Below are 17,701 nucleotides of genomic sequence, written 5' to 3' on the forward strand. Positions count from 1 at the left end.
TCTGAGCAGCAAACATAAACTGCCATGCTCAAGATGACAACTGCACCTCGCGGAATAAAATGCTGTGATGTTAGCCCCAGATTTAGGTGCCTAACTCCCAATATTTCAATGACATCAATGGGAGTTAGGCACCTAAATACCTTTGAGCATCTGGGCACTAGTGACTAATGACACAGGAGCCTTGCCACTTCCAGGGCAAGGCCCATTCTTCATCTCTTTCTCCAGGCTGAGAAGATGGATGGGGAAACGGCCTTTGCTAGGAGCGTGAAGAAATACACCATCTGGATTTGACTGATGCCAAGCAAGAAATGAAATGCTGTGTGTGTGTGTGGTGCAAGCTCCTCTCGTGGGGGAACTACTGTTATTTCTAAAAAAAGAGAGAAAGGATGGTCCAATGGTTAGTGTGCTAACCTGGGACTTGGTCCAATTCTCTGCTCTGCCACAGACTTCCTGTGACTGTGGGCAAATCACTTGGTCTCTCTGGGCCTCAGTTTCCCATTTGTAAAATGGGGATAATAGTATGTCCCTTGTTTGCTGAATAAACACCTTAAAGACAGTGATGTGATCCAATACTATGGTATTGGAGGCCACATAAGTATCTAAGATAGATAAATGGTTCCAGACACCATGGTGATGGACACCTCCGATTTATGTATTAAAGTAACAACACATCAGATTATTTAAAAGAAAAGAAAATGGCTTTTCACATTTAGATGCTTTCGCTCCCAAGGAAGAATGCCACCAAATTTCGATTGTCAGCTCTTCGGGGCAGGGACGGTCTTTTTGTTCTGTTTTTGTACAGCATGGAGCACAGTGGGGTCCTGGTCCATGAATGGGGCTCGTCGGTGCTACCACAGTAACAGTGATCATAATGTTTCACTTTTGGTTTTCCATGCACTGTGTTGCAGTGCAGGGTGGATTGTGCTTCCAGCATTTCAGGGGTACGTGGAAATCAAGAATCCAATAAAAACTCCAGTTTTCATTTAGTTTTAAAAGTAAAAAAGAGCCAAGAAAACATCTCTGTTCAGATCCATTTTTGGTGAAATCACATGTAACGTACATTTTATGCTTCTGCTCCTTGACAGCGTCACTTTAAGTGGAACCCTCTGTTACAAAAACAAACAGCTCCCATTTGTGGGCCAGAGCCTGCTTTCAGGACAGTCAATGACAATTCTATCATAGATTTCAGTGGGAGCAGAGAAGGGGAGTGCTATGATGTTAATCAGCATGGATGGTGGCCATTGGGAATAGGAGCCTTTTATGTTGTCAGTAATAACTTGTTTTGCATGAAGAGCATTTAATTAATCTCAATGTGTTGCAATATTAATGAGTTTCTTGCCAGGGCAGATGTCTGTTCCCCGGAAGCTCTTATGGAGCTATGGCAACCTTCCTGCTTGTCTCTGTTAATCCTCCTTGGGAAGGGAATGTCCCTGAGGACAGACTGGCTGGAAGGAAGGGAAGTCCGTCTGTGAGCACTTGCAGTTTTACCTTGTAGTGGGCTAAAGTGTTGAGCTTCTTTCTGCCATCCTCCACCACTGAAGTGTCATCAAGGTCCCGCAGGACGTAGCTGTCAGTGCTTGTGGCAAACCATTCTAAACACAAACAAGGGAGTTAATGCAAAGCCAGCCTGAGCAGGGCATGTGTACCTCGGCTTGGAGCAATGTGTGCTTAGACGCCACGTTTAATGTAGAGAACAGGTGCTTGGAGGTATAGGGGTCTCTTCTGTGCCATGTGACTGGACCACAGATGCCTCTCACTGGCCTGCGATAGGAAAGCTTTCAGGATTAACTTGAGAAGCGGAAAGTGCAATTTCCTGGTTTAGGGCAGGAGGGTGAACCGGGGCTGAGTCCACACTGGACTGTATGGTGCGGAGGGAGGTACAGAGGGTTCTGACCATCTCACCAGGTGCTCGGAGCCACTGCAAGTGTGCACCCCTGTCAGTCCCCATCTGGCATAAATTCTACACTGCGCACAGTACTCTGACCCGTTCCCGACAGCGCACAAGAGGGAGGGCTGTGTGGTGTGGGCAGAGAGTATGGATTGCTGGGCCTGGGCTTCATTTTACCAGATTCCGGGCCCCAAATGCCCGTGTGCATCAGCCAACAGACAAAAAGCATAGCGTTCCCGCTCTTCTGCAGGGTTACCTGGAGACATGAACTGGGGCATCAGCTAGTGGTGAGCAGGGTGAGGGGCAGGATTGCTACTTGGTTCACATCTTGCCTTCTGCATGGGCATTGTTTAGCGAGGCTTTGGCCATGGTGAATGTCACCCCTTCGTGGCTACCTGTGACATTGAATTCCAATGTCCATGTAATCTCCTCCTCCATTCTCCCCTCACTGAGTGCACTTGCTCAGTATGTCACCTACAGCCACACACACCATTCCAAGTCAATTGGGATGGGGAACAGGGCCAGGCAACACCTTGGCCAACTACTGACAAAGAGCTGAACAGGGCACAGCTGTTTTCTAACTTTCCCTTTCATTGTTAGGGAGCCTAGAAAAAGAGATGGCCCACAGGTAGATAAAGGAAATGTCTGAGCCTATGCCCAGACTAATGCCAGAAAGGTGATGAATGTTGTCCGTCAGTATGCAGATACGAGTGTCCGTAATTGAGAGTAAGGCAACCTCTGCTGGGCTGAGCAATACACACAGGGGCAGAGAGGAGGGCAGGGTTTAAGAAGATGCAAGTTAAAGTACCTCTCCAACGTCCTAGGCTTTTCTCCTGTCCATTTGCTGTGTACGTAACACCAGCTTCTCCTGTCCTAACGTATAACACCTCACACATCAGTCAAACTAACTGGAATCTGGCCCTATGACTCATTCCCAGGGATCACTGTTCCCCTGGAACGGGCTCTACTTCCTCTGGGTATGCCCCCCCTCTCTCCACCCAACCGGCCAATGCCAATGCCAAGAGCGGATGGCTGCTCTCCCTGACAGTGGGCACCATACTGTACACAGTGAGCTCTTTCACCCTTAAAATAAGGACTGGCATTTCTCAAGGGAAAAGAGTCTTTACCAAGGTCAACATCTTCTACTCTTGGCCACTGGGAGTACGGGACATTCTTGCAAAAAGCTTCAAGGATCTTCTCTTTAACTTGACTTAGAGTATCTGTGTCCATGACTCGAACACTCAGGGAGTCCATGCCGCAGCCTTGGAAAGACACATTGAGGTTCTGTGGGGAGAGGCAGAGTTAGGGTTGGGGTGATCTGTAATGGATGGGGATGATCCATAATGGGCTGTTGATTCCCAAGGACACCAAGAGGTTGCAGGGCACGTACAGTTTTTATTGGTACATTCCATGCATCGTGCTGCTAGAAATCCCACTGAACAAAACCTCTGTTTGAGTCTCAGTGCTGGTGAAAGATGCTGATTTACAGCCCTGGAGACTGAGGGCCCCTATTTATTCACAGAGCTAGGGGTGCATGAGGAGCAACAGTGCAAGCTTCCCCCACTCTGCCCTGCTAAAGGGCCTTAGCCCTGCCCCACAGGGACCACCTCTAAGGGTGAGAGGGTTCAGTCTCCATGGCCCATTCATGTCCTTGGCTCCTCTGCTGAGACTGGTGACAAGGGAGACAGTCAGTGCCCATTGTTGTGGCTTCCTGCAATGCTATGAATGGACTCCCTCAGCTGCATAAAGGTTTTGTTGTATCAGATGCTGGGCCAAGTTTAGTACTGGGGTAAGTGGGGTCAGTGACATGGGAGTCGATGAAACTATGCTACCTTATGGAAAGGGTAAATTGTCCCATTGTGCATAAGATTGAGAAAACGGTCACATCAGCCAATCACAGGACAGCAAAAGTGACGGCTATCCTCTTGGAGAACAGGACAGTGTGGAGCGTATCCTGTTCTCCTCTCTTTGGTGAAGCTACCAATGAAGTCAAAAGAAGAGCAACAGAGGCTCATGTTCTGGGTGTCCAATCACATCGCTCTTCCCAACACAAGCTGGGCTGATCCAGTATTCCGATTCAAATCCCACTTTCCAGTCAATATTGCTCCAGCCTCCCCTTCACCCCCCTAACACCACCAGCTTGATTCCAAACGAGCTTCAGCACCACCTCCCATTTTGCACCCACACTTTTATGGGTGTTGTTTTTGCATCTCTGTTAACAGCAAGCCTGAGAATCACGCCTGAGAATTACAGCTGGAACTTTCACAGGAGCCCAGTGAATTACAGGTCAATTGGTAAAAGGAATCTGCAGAGATGCAGCTAAGGCTATAGGGTCAAAACCTGCTCTCAGTCACACTGGTGTACATCTGGAGCAGCCTCACTGATTTTAGTGGAGCTGCTCCAGGTTTCCCCCACTGATATCAAAAGCAAAATTTGGGCCAGGCTCTGGATAGGCCTGTCTACTGCATTCTCTGTCAGACTGATGGTAACAAAGTCTCTTTGGATATACATTTTTGTCTGACTTATTCCTGCGAGGCATTTTACAGGATTACTTTTCAGCAGGATTCCTATAACATCCAGTACAAAAGCTTTCACACCAGACCTGCAACTTTATAGCTAGCAACTTCTCATTGGCACTGAAGTCACTGATTTGCCAGAAACTGTAGAGAGGAGACACTCTTTGTTCTTTAACCCTCTGACTGCCAGAGAACATCATCTATCTGTTTAGCATCACCCCCGATCTGGGCCCATCAGATGGACTCTGCAAGAGCCAGGTTCGATATGTTCCTTGTCTAGGTTGTTGCATGCCTGCTTTTGAAACAGTCAGGGTCACCATTGCACATGAAAAGTGCCTGCACCACTGCATGCCTAACATGCACGATTATCACAATTACACGTGCAAACTGGGTAACAGCATTTGTAGAGGAGGGTGAATCATTTACATACCCAATAATCTGATTTGATTGTGCAATCAAAGGAATGACACATGCAAGCAAGGTGCAACATTACACACGTACTTTACGAGTATAGTTGCACATCTATCTCTTTTTAAACATCAGCCTCTAGAGTTTTCTTGGGCAAACATTTTTAATTGCATCTTAGGCTTTTGCAGAATCCTGACATGGCATCACGTGAGGGGTTCAAGACTCACTTACCCTTGGCTTTGCCTCAATGTTCTCTCTCAGCAGCCATTCTTCATTGAGAGTATACCTGGCTTTTCCCGTGATGGCATCAATGGAACCCTTGTTGATCTGCTGTTTGATAGCACAGAGCAACAGGAAGAAGGGCTCCCCAACTGTCTCCTGGGGAAAGAAAAGGAAAGGAAGTGGGTAACTAGGAATCAATTAAAGTAAATCCTTCAAACTACGTGGTCCTTTAAGACAGGGTCTGCACAGATGCATCAGGTAACATAGCGATTTCATCCTGCAAGGTCCCAGACACCTCTGGAGTTGGAACTGTCTGCTGTTTAAGGGTGATCCATGCCAGGTGCTGAGAAATCCCTGGAAAGAGCTCAGTAACCTCAACTCCCACTGAATTCTTGGGAGCTAAAGGCATTCAGCATCTCACAGTAACAGCGCGTGGCAACAATACACAACACATCAGTTTAGGATAGGAAGTGAAGAAGGACGTCACGCCCAACTGAAGTCACATGGGGGGAATTTTAGAGAGGCAGGATGTGATAGCCCGAATCAGGCTGACTAACTCCTAAAGAAGTGCTGTAGGATCATGAATTACCACAAATGGGTCACGGCTTTATGTCTCATAACTAGAATGCAATGTTTATATGGTTCAAAATATATTGTTAAAATAGATAGTGTACAATATAGCACACTGAGCACAAATATAAGCAGGGGCAGGGACTCACTTTCACTATGCATTCGTACAGTCCCTACCACAATGAAGCCCTGATCATTACAGTACTGTCCTAACCACCAATAGCAAAACCTTCCTGCTACTCTCAACTCCGTTCATCTAAACATATTTACAGCAACATTTCTGATCCAGTCACTCCAGCTACACAGATGCACTAGAGAACTATTATCTATTTCCTTAACAAATTTACATTACAGTACATCCCATTCACCCTAATGTTCATTTGTTAGTTCTTCCAAATGAAGCTAGTGTAAATTATTGTACATTTATATTTTTCTGAGCATCACATATACACATGCACACACAGACATACATATATGCACAACCCGGCCATCTGAAACTCTACCCAAGACAACTGATATCTGATTATTTTGACATTTCTGAACCATGAGATGCTAGAGCCTGTTCAATCTGCTTCATAATTAAGGCTTGGTGAGTCTTCTATTCCAAATGCCTTATAATTGCTAAAGCAATTAGTTTGATGTCAGTTCTGATTCTGCTGCATCCAGTGCAGTAGATGATATGACACTACAGTATGGGTGTAGGTGGGCACACACCATCTGTGCCATGGTGCATATATTTAATTTTCCAAGGGTGACATTTCTAATGCAACTGGAAAGTTTATTTGGGGCTGCTGTGGAAGTTTAACAACTTTCTGTAACATTCTTTCTGAATGGGGTAATGTGCTAGTCGCCCCAAAGGCACATGCAGGAATGCATGGCTGTGCACTGGGAAAGGTGTTTAGGAGGAACTGGTTGTGCTTTTAAGGATTGGGAAAAGTTGCAGGGCTTGATTAGAGATGTGAAAATCAGATGGCATGGAGATGACTTTGATGAAAGGGAGAATTCATAGCCATCATGCAAGAGGATGACATTGAGGCCGAGAGAGAGTTTTGACAGGAACATGCAAATGTCACCTGCTTGCATCACTATGTGATTTGGAGTTGGGGTGCCTATAAATTAACCTCATTGCATTCAGTGCTCCTAAAGCTGGCCTTGCTACGATGAATCAGGACTTTCTCTGTTTTACACAGCATGTGATCATGTATTTGTAGGGAACGGTCACAGGTGCTCAGTTCAGATCTGGGATTTGAATTCCATCCCCTGAAAGGTTGGAAGGTGCTTGATTCCTGGATTTGGATTCAGCCTATTACAGAAAGAAGGGCCAATCATGAAAGCTGAATCGGGATCCTGGTTCAGATTCAAACCCTCCTCCTCGTCCAAAGTTTAGGACAGGTGGTTCGATCTGGTTTAAGGCTCATCTGTATCCACGTATCATGCAAGAAATGACTGCCAGTTCTCAGACTCTTCAAAAACCTCAGCTAGAGTTAAATTACACCTTAGCCATAAAGCTGCCTCCAAAGCCAGCAAAAGCTTATTGTGTGAGAGTTCTGCTGATAGATTAGCTATTTACTACTTGGTTCCAACCTACTATAGTGTGTTGAGTGAAGCTGATCATGTGGCAAATTTTTGTGTACATGAACGTACCATGGAGAGACAATGGCCCAAGAAATAATTGAAATGGGTATATCAGACTCTGCTGTAGCATAAAGGATAATGGTCTAACACCCAAGAGTAATAACATAGGAAATAAATTACAATGCTCAGCATGTTAGATTCTATTTCTGTGTTTGGCTCTTCAGTTTTAAAATCCAGAAACTGTTGTGGAAATCTGCAAAAACATTAATCAGACAGAAAATTTCAAAGATTGGAAAAGGAGGCTGGCAGGCAGGCACTGAAGATAAAATGGCTAACTTGGAAACCTGGACTATTGTTGGGAAAACCAGTTTGGAAATGAGTCAAAAACTGCCTTTGGACTCAGCTAGTTTGGGGGAAGCAGTTGAACTAGCAAAGATCAGTGCTGATTCAGGAGAAAAAATAGATTTTTTTTTCAAAAAGCACATTCTCTCTCCCCTCCCCATTATGAATATATTTTAATTATACTTTTTTTTAAATTTCTGACTGCAGTGTTATGGGTTCTTAAAATTACCTTGGCACCTAAATAACTTTATAGTAATAGAAAGCACAGTAAAGGCTGGCATCGTTTGAACTGTTCCATGCATGATGTATGGGGACTGGTTTTTATATGCCTGGATTTCAAAAGTGACTTGGAAAAAAAATTAAGATTCAGAGCACAGACAGGATTCACATGTTACTCCCGCATTAATGAGCTGATGTGTCATTAGAGATGTCCTCCTGGGAACATATTACAGACATGTCCAAAATGCTTGAGCAGAACAATGGAAAACTCCTGTTTATTCCAAGTGCCCAGTACTAGGAAGTTCCCACCAAAGTTTCAGGCTAAATGAGTGCTTGCCATATGAGGACAGAGGATACTGGATGTTAGAGATGGACCCAAACCAAAACCCCAGATCCAAAGACACCCCATGTTGTTTTGGATTTCCACTTTTGGACTGACTCCCTATCTGTGTCATGGAGAGAACCAAAACCCAGATCCATCCATCCCCACAGGTTTTGGGGAAACTGGGATCGGGACCAAGGGAGGTGGTGGAATCTCCATCTTTAGAGGTTTTTAAAGCCCGGCTTGACAAAGCCCTGGCTGGGATGATTTAGTTGGTGTTGGTCCTGCTTTGAGCAGGGGATTGGACTAGATGACCTCCTGAGGTCTCTTCCAACCCTAATATTCTATGATTCTATGATCCAGATCTGAACATTGTATTTCAGGTCCATTTCTAGCTAATTACTGTGCCATTAACTTTCATTTTCACGTCCTCTCCATGCTTACTGGGTCTGTCAGGGACTAGACAGCAAAGTGCTGAAATAACACTCAGGAAAGGATCTTCTTTCAGTATTTCCTGTATAATCATAAGTATGCAGTACTGACATGGATAATTTCACCTAAGATCTCCAGCTCAATTCTGCAGTCAGTTCAGATCATTTGGATAAGCTTTGCATACACATCCAAACTTCTAGATACTTCTCTGACCCTCATCCAAACTCCAAATCTCCTGAGATTTTGCCATCATATTTTCCGAATCTACCAAGGCAAATTCCCCCTTATCATAATGATAATTCCACTGACTACAGAGGTGCTGCATTAAACTTAGGCTACTGGTGACTATGGTCATTCTGAATTTTGTAAGGGACTCTTCTCCATTTGCAGATAGCTCCTCAAATCTTTCTTTGCTGCAACTCAAATGGATGGGCTGTTGGGCAGAACATTAATATAAAACAAATGTTTAAACCGTGTAATGTTAACTTATGAGGGAAAATACAAGCAGTTGGAATTTTTGCGCTGTACAGTGTAAGGGGCCTTTTATAGCAGCTGTTTCAAATAGACATTGTGATTAATGGGTATAATTCAGGAACTAAAAACAGACCCATCGTCACATAAGTCTCATGGCCCAGTGCTACAAGGGAGCTGGTAAATTTCTTTACCAAAAACCGGCTGTGTAAAGGGAAGTACATTTGTTTCACAGACATTATGTGCACAATGGAGGTGTGTGTCTATCACTGGTAATTTAAATCTCAGACTTTGGGCCAAATCAGCATTGGTGTAAATTCACCTGACTTCAGCAGATCTGCATTCAGTTATGCCAGGATTTGATCCTGAGACCCTCTTTATTCCTGCCCTGCACAGTCTACTTGTCTGGCTTTGGGTTCCTCTCTTTCCTTTACCACAATCAGGCCCAGGCTGGTGTGGGAGCATTCTCCTCTGGGAACTCCTGCCACCTCAAATGGACTCCCTAGATCTCCCCATCTCTTCTCTCTTTTCACATCTCTGCAGGAAACACACAGTTTTCCTTTGACTGTCCTCTAACTTCTGTCTCCCACTGCAAAGCATTCTGGGAGGGAGATGAGTAGAAAGACACTGTAGAACAAGGCTGTGTTGCACTGTAACCACAAATGTTTATTTTTCAGAAAGAGGGAAACACTCTGTGGTGAAAAGTAGAACAATTGCTTTTATTTTCATAGCTTCAGGCACACCACATAGATCAAGCGGTGGAACAAAGCCACAAGTGAATTACGTTAGCCTGTCCCAAAGGAGGGAAAACTAAAAGGGTCAGTCTACTTCTCATGACAGAGCCTTTTGTGTTATGTAGCACAGTGAACACTTTTCATCTTTTCATGCTGGAAGTCAGCTCTCTCAAGTAGGCCCAAACTTGTTACTGAACTCACTGGTACCAAGGAATTAAATTCTTTAAAGACATAATAGCTTCTGCTAGCGAACAGAACGTCCGAACCACCAACATATACTCTCCTCAAACCAGCCTCAAGACTGCATGATGCAGACAGAAAAAAACCTCTAGCACAGCACCACCTTCTCTTTCTTAAATGCCAGTGTCCCCGTGATTGAGAGAAGGACACAAAACAGGTTTATTTTTTCTAAGTGTCCTAGGGCATGGATGCCTGTTTTTCAGTGGTCAAGCGGGCTGTGATATCTGAGGCTTCAAAAGAAAAGTTAAATAAGCAGCATTTGAACGTCCTGTATTTGTGGGTACTTTAAGGGCCAAGCTCCCCAAAAGTGACTAGTGATTCTGGACACCCAACTTGAGACACCTTAAAGCAGCTTGATTTTCAGTAAGTGCTGAGTGCTCTCCCTTTAAGGTATCTCAAGTTGGGCATCCAAAAATGGAGGCATCTAAAATCACTAGGCACTTTGAAAATCTTCTGGGCCAAGATATTGATTGTTATTATAGCTGAGACTAGACCAAACCTCTAGCAGGTCTGGAACGTAAAACATGGCCTGCAGTTTTTAGCCTAGTGAGGTGGTGACCCTGTCAGATTTCATAGGTTCAAGCTAGATCAGTACTTGGTTAAGACACCCAGATGTTGCAGAAATTTGTTCTGGTGGGTCACTAGTTGGTGCTCTTCAGAGTCCCTGCCACAGTGTGGGGTAGGGGCACTATGTGGCGGAGGGGCCACATTTTTAATGAGATGTCACACTTAGGTGCTAATCACCCAGACAGACAAAATTACAGCAACTGTGATAACTACTTAGATGGTTGGCCTGTTTTTCAGATGTGCTGAGCATCCACAAATTCAGCTGACGCCAATGGAAGCTACCCGTCACATTTATATTGCTAAACAGTATATGTAAAGGGACTTGACAGCATCAATGGCTTGCTAGCCTTTCTTCCTCTTCATCTGCCCAATAGCAAAGAACTATATTGCAGCTAAAGGATGGCTACTGAGGTGGTACCATCCCATTTCAACCCAAGCAGCTCACTCTTCAGTTTCTTGCTATCTGCAGGTTTTCCCCAAACTCCACCAGGTCAGGTCTAGGCCCCAGAGCTCCACACAGTTACAGCACTATCACAGTCGTCATTCAGTACAAGTTTCTATTGATAACATCTGTCTTTTATCTTCCTCTGTATTGGGATAAAGCCAGGGTGCAGATGGAAGGAATAAACCATTTACAAGCCAGCTTCATGTTTTATATTAACATCTATGAATCACAATCTGTGGCTCTCTCTCCTATTACAAAGAGCTGGATCCATGGACCAAGCCCTATCTTCAAGACAAACCTCCAGTCCAATTTGATGAGCAGAAGGTGTGATCAGTAGTCTCAATTCATACGGGTGTCAATTGGTAGCTCTCTCACATTTGTACCGGGACACGTAGGAACTTGCAAGCCACTTAAGAACCGCAAGCACTTTTAATTCCCTTTATAAGCCATCCAAGACCCAAGTCCCGTATGATGAAACTCAGCTTTTTTCTGAGAAAGCTGTCTTGCACAATGCTCATTTCCAGCAGAAATTAGGCAGTTGCTCTGGGTTGTATCAGATGACGGCACATTTTCTTAGTTTCACATGTGGTCTTCAATCAGTAACTTTTTGCATATGATTTAACTATATGCACAAAACCAAAAACCTAAATCTTTACACTTTACAATTCCTGGACTTCCATCACCAACCACAGGTATAGTTCGAATTTCCTTAAATTTGTGATATATTTCACATCCTGGGTATGTCTTTCAAACTCATTGGCATTTTAAACAAATTCATTTTGGTCTTTTTTCTGCTCCTTTAGTGTTCACTTTTTGCAAACATTTGTGCCATTGACTTTTAATAGCCTGAGCACAGGTTGGATTTGCTTACTGTGGATATTCACATCAATAACCCAATGGATCAGCTAAGAGCTTATCCATCAGCGATCAGAAACAATACCATCTGATTTATTTGACCGACCACAACTAAGCATGAGCTTGAATTATGAATAGCAAGCTACAGAGTAAAGAAATATGGGGGAAAAGTCATTAAACAACATTGAATGGCAAATAAAACTGAGAAATGAGCAATCTGTTCACAGGGATTTCGTGAACAAAAAAAGAGACCAAAATTCAGCAAATGAAGGAGCTGTCATAAATTATTTCCTAGTGGCCAGTAGGTACTGTATATATTTAATTGTTTGATAAACAGAGATAGGCCTGGATCTATATCCCAACGACTCCTGAAATCTGGTCCAGATACAGCTTTTGATTCTGTGCCTTGAGTCTCTCTCTAATTTAAAATAATACACAATTGATGATGATACTCAAAATATAGGTAACTACACTATGGGTCTGAATCACCAGTATTACACCAGTGTAACTTCACTGACTTCAGTAGAATGACTTCTGATTTACATCCAAGTATGTGAGATCATCATCAACAATGTATTTTAAATACACTGAACTATGTCAGAAATCTATCTAGGACAAGTTTTCAAAAGCAAACTACAAAATTGCAGGCATAATTTTTCATGGCTAAAGTTTGTGTGGTCAAAATCCCTGACTTGTCCAAGCAGGCAGCATTTGTATATGGAAATCCAGTATTTAGCCATCGACCCAATTTGCGTGGACAGATGTAGTGTGTAAGCAGAAGGCTGTTTCTTCTGTGGATGCAAAAATTAGACTGTAGAAAAATTAGTTCAGCAAGTTTGCAGTTTGGGTTGAAGCCTCTTGGAAATGAACAAGGAATGACAATGGTCTCAATTATCAATATTATGAAATCTGAATCGAAATCTCAGAGCCAAACACCCCGGAATTTTGGTGAAGTTAGATCTGGAGCTAGATTTAACCTTCTCAGCTTTGGTGCCTCTCTAGTTGGGAGTCCCTAGTGTTCCCATGGTCTTGGTTAAAGAGCACTTCTTGGGCTACCAGAAGAGATTTTCCAGGGAATAATCTCATCTTGATGCACTGCCATCCCTATTAATTCTAGTACTTTTTCTGATTGCAATTATATGAGCTAGTAATACTAACTAGAATAAAAGTATGTGGACTATCAATCCTCTGGCTTCAGGTACGGTTGCCAGTTTAGGTTGGATGTATTCCTGGAGGTTTCATCACATGCCATAATCTTTAATTAAAGATTAATCTTTAATTCCTGGAGACTCCAGGACAATCCTGGAGGATTGGCAACCCTAGCTTCAGGACATAAAATGATCATCAGCTGGGACTGAAAGAAATTATGGTACACATGGGCATATTATAGTACTGATCCCATGGTGAACACAGTAATTATAATTACTATACAATTGGAGGAAATCTGGGGTGTGATTTTCAAAAATCCTTAGTTACTGGCCTAACTCTAGTCCCATTGAAGTCAATGGGCATTTTCCCATTTACTTCTATGTGATCAGAGTTAGGTTATTGCTCGGTTCTTCTGAAAATCCCACTGCTGAAGCATCAGGAATTGTCAAGTGTTGAAGACAGGACATGGAGCACAGGGACCATTGGTGTGTTCTGACATTGAAGTTATGTTCTTTTATATTACAATGGATAGATCCTTAACAACAGGATGAGAAGAACGCTTTCAGGGATGGAAATCCAAGTCTACATCCTCTCCTGCTTCTCAGGACATGCTCTGTTTGACAGATTCAGAATGGCAAATACACTTTGGGCTTAAGAATATCAACAAGCAACTCAAAAATGTTTCTCCTCATGCGTTACAGGCTTCTCCTCAGTACTCTGTGCCCTTGCATTCAAAACGAAGAGGCACCAAACCATCGAAGGGTGATTGATGGGGCTGTGCAAACTGGCTCAAAGAAAATAAGAATTGACTGGAACTTCTGTCAAAAACTCAAGCCATTTTGGCAAACTAGCTTTTTTTAAAAAAATTATTCCCTCACGACTTTGCTCCACACCTTCCCACTGTATGGTGAAAAAACTGTTCCATTGGTGATTCTGGCCCTGAAAAACTAAGCCATACCAGAAAGCTCAAGGTAAAATTTGATCTCATGAGATTTCCAGCCCAGAGACAGAGATAAAAGTGGAGAAACAGTGGAACTTTTGGCTGCCTGTTCAAACTGAACTTTGGAGTCTATTGAGTTTCACCCATTGCTAGTGACTAGGCTATAAGAAGTCATCTCAATGACTTGGTTTAACCAAACTCGTAGACACTTTGATCACCAGCTGACCTGTCTCTCCCATATTACACTCAGGTGGTCTATTCATAGCTAGAACAGCATCCATACTTATTTCTCTTACTCTGAGAAAGCTGTACATGCAGATGGACATCCAATTGGTGAGCATCTTTTCCACCACAGACTCGGTCCTCCTCAGCATAAGCTTAGGGTTTTTGGAAGCTGAAGCATCTATGAGATCCACCAACAGGTCCTTCATGATGCTAGTGTAGTACTCCAGTTTTCCATGTAATGCAATAGTGAGCAAGGAGGCCAAGTTACACCTGAAAGAAGAGTTACAAATGATCCTAGGTTTGATTATACACGACAATACGTCAATTGGCATCAAAAGAATTCAAGGCCATGGCAATATACCAGAACTTTTTCATGACACCTCTCAAGTGCGTTGACATTTCAAACCTTTCAGTGCTATTGGTTCTCATATTGGATCATGCCACTCTTTAGTGGTATGAGATGCAAATCATACAAGACAAAACTAATCACTGTAGTTTTTGGTGCTCCCCTGTATAACGGCGCAGTTTAACAGCAGAATTTCAGAGTTATGAAATCCTCAGGAATGGAGGTTGTTTGTAACTCTGAAATGTTCGTAATGCTGAACAAAATGTAATGGTAGTTCTTTCAAAAGTTTACAACTGAACATTGACTTAATACAGCTTTGAAACTTTACTGTGTAGAAGAAAAATACTGCTTTCCCTTTATTTTTTTAGTAGTTTACGTTTAGCACAGTACTGTACTGTATTTGCCTTTTTTTTTTTTTTAAGATTCTGCTGCTGCCTTATTGTGTACTTCTGGTTCCAAATGAGGTATGTGGCTGACTGCTCAGTTTGTAACTCTGGTGTTCGTAACTCTGAGGTTCTCCTGCACATTCTTCAGACTCTGACATTCAGCCAATAAGCCTGCGTGGCTCAGCCTTCAAACAAAACGAAAGGAACTCTACAGAGACCAGATGGTTTTGGGTTTGGCAACAGGCTACAGAACCTTTAATCTCCCAGGCTGTCTAGCCTAGGTCAGCAGTGGGAAAAAACTGTGCGCAGTGGCCTATGTGAAATGTGTTCATTGATCTCTGTTAAGTTCTTGGTAGGACAGGGGTCCATATCCCAAAACTGTCACTAAGTGGCACCCTCTCTTGTAGTCGCAGCAGATAAACCAGGGACACCATGGAGCCTGACCTTCCCTCCGAGCCTGGAAGTGCTCCTCCTGGGTCAGGGTTAGGCAGGCGCTGCTGTAGCACACCTGCTCTGTGGGTACAAAGAGGACTTCAGACTCCACGGCTGGCTGTCAATGATGCTTTCAATGCTGCCCTTGCCCCAGGAAGTTCTTACCTGTCTCTAACAGCAAAGTCCTTCTGTTGCTCGAGAGCATGGACGAATACGATGAGGAAGTGCTTGTTGTTGAGCAGGGTGGAGAATAACGCGATTCCTTCTTCCATGTTGGGCCTGCAATTTTCAGGAATCTAAAGAAAAAGTGGGGACTTCGGTGAGGAAGCCACAGTCCATTGCTTTATCAACCTTTATCTTATCTGACACATTCTGAAGTGCCTGGCAAGTGTAAAAACACTCGGCTGGAATTCTCTCTCCCTGAACCCCATCTGATGTATGTTTCTTATCTAGATAAGAACTGACTGTGGGGGAATGTGCAGCAACTGCACTTACATCTGGGCCTGCGGGAGTCGCTCTCAAACTCATTTACAAAGAGACTGTAGACTGAAATTGGGAAAATATGGCAAACCTCCCACTAGGAAAGCCTAGGGATGATCTTGTCAGCTGTGATTCTGCAGCCACAGAGCAGAAGTTCAGCAGCTTTTGTCTCCTATCATCAGCAAAGGTTGATCAGCTGACACGCCTTGTTTTTCTGGCTGTTTGGCGTATGCAAACATCTTTTTAAGCACCACAAAAAAGGACGTAAGCTTGAGCTTGTGTGAAAATTTTTGGGAGGCAAAAAATGCAAATCTGGTGACACCAAAACATTTAATGAATTCGGGCTGATTTTGTAGAATTGTTTAGGTTGGAAAAACAATGAAAATCAAATTGTGAAAAATTTGAAAGGTTTTGGTTTGACATTTACAAAACAAAATATTTAGATTTTTTAATTCAAAATGACTATTTGTTTAAAAATTTCCTTTAACTTTATTTTTTTTAAATTATAAAATGTAAAAGTAAGCTCAAAATCAAAACAAAACATTTTATTTTGAGTTGAGCAAAACTTTGTTTGACCCAAAATGAATTTTTTTTCTTGACTTTTCTATTAGCTGAAAATTTCAAAAACATTTGTTTTCAGTTTGACCTGAAATTCCCCTTGCCCCCAACCCCTGCCAACGTTTCTGGAATTGCCAGCATACCGAAAAATCTGTTATTCACTAGCTTTGATATAAAAAAATAAGACTATGGTTCGTGACAGTTAATTGCAGTTGTTTATCTCTGGGCTACTCACTTTCCATTCTCCCGACAGCAAGGGATGCGTTTCTTGGACCTGACACCCGACCTGTGAGTTGAGCTGCTGGGAAGGCAGAACGTAACGCTCCTCATAGAGCGAGGAACACTGCAATAAAACAGAGCCATGTGGAGAAAAGAGTAAGCAAGATCGGATTCTTCACCACACTCAGAGACGGCAACATTGTTTGAGACATGAACAGTAATGTCATCGGGATGTGAGGCCACCCGTCAGGAAGGAACACTTTGGTATGCTTTAACAGAGCCTTTAAAAACTTGGCCAGAGGCTTGTGAACGAACAGACACCACAAAAGTCAGGGGTAGGCAGATGTCTTAGCAGAACAAGATTGTTACAATAAGGAGATTATGAACAGACTAATATGACATCTACAGAATCTTGGTAGAGAAAGAATTACAGGGGAATAAGTCAGGGTAGAGGACTATGGGGTGTTTAAACATATTTAAGTTTTGAAGTAGAATGGAAATATACTGAAATATCCTACATTCATATAGCAGCCTACATCCTAAAGAGTGTAGTGCCCAGGTACACACAGGGGTGGACATCTTAGAAACATTAATAGTAATTGGCAAAAATTGCAAACAAAAATCATCATTTCACTCTCCGCCACAGAAATGTAATTACTTCTGGGGTGAAATATGGCAGCTACTTAACAGTGCACAGCAACACTCCAAAGCAGCTGATGACTGGAAGTAAGGATTGCATCGTGTCTGGTGTGAAACTGGAGGGGGGAAATTCGATACGCAGACTGGAACTGGGCCAGGACACTGGGGATATTGTTTTTCCACCTGTGAAAAAGTGCCAAGGGAATTTTAAGGACAGTGAGCACTATCTGCTTGTGCCCTGAGGGGCATCTCAGTGAAACAAGTTCTCCACATCCTCTGGAGGACCCTCCCCAGGTGGAATGATAGTGGGATACCACCTCAGTCTCTTCCCCTGGGAGTGAAACCATGCCTGGGCTCAGTTAGTCCCACCTGGCACAGTGGGGCGCAACTGGAACCAGTAGGGGTGTCTCAAACCGCACAGCTAAGGAGATCTTTGGTTTTGCTTCTCATCTCAGAGACAGCACCTGCAGCAGCATGGCGGCACCCAGTCACACCCTGCTGGTGCACTGGTTCAGAATTGA

General features: G+C 43.3%; 1 protein-coding gene across 1 annotated transcript in view; it reads right to left on the minus strand.

Annotated features, from left to right (window-relative positions):
* Positions 1-17,701, minus strand: part of PLXND1 (plexin D1) — a 124,107-nt gene that overhangs the window by 21,361 nt on the left and 85,045 nt on the right. The window contains exons 23-28 of the mRNA XM_074957580.1: positions 16,558-16,665; positions 15,450-15,580; positions 14,192-14,390; positions 5,044-5,190; positions 3,016-3,172; positions 1,489-1,592 (exon numbers count right to left, since the gene is read on the minus strand). Coding sequence (XP_074813681.1) covers positions 1,489-1,592; positions 3,016-3,172; positions 5,044-5,190; positions 14,192-14,390; positions 15,450-15,580; positions 16,558-16,665 — 846 coding nt within the window. The remainder of the gene's footprint in view (positions 1-1,488; positions 1,593-3,015; positions 3,173-5,043; positions 5,191-14,191; positions 14,391-15,449; positions 15,581-16,557; positions 16,666-17,701) is intronic.

This window comes from Natator depressus, chromosome 7 (assembly GCF_965152275.1).
Source record: "Natator depressus isolate rNatDep1 chromosome 7, rNatDep2.hap1, whole genome shotgun sequence".
Taxonomy (NCBI): Eukaryota; Metazoa; Chordata; order Testudines; family Cheloniidae; genus Natator; species Natator depressus.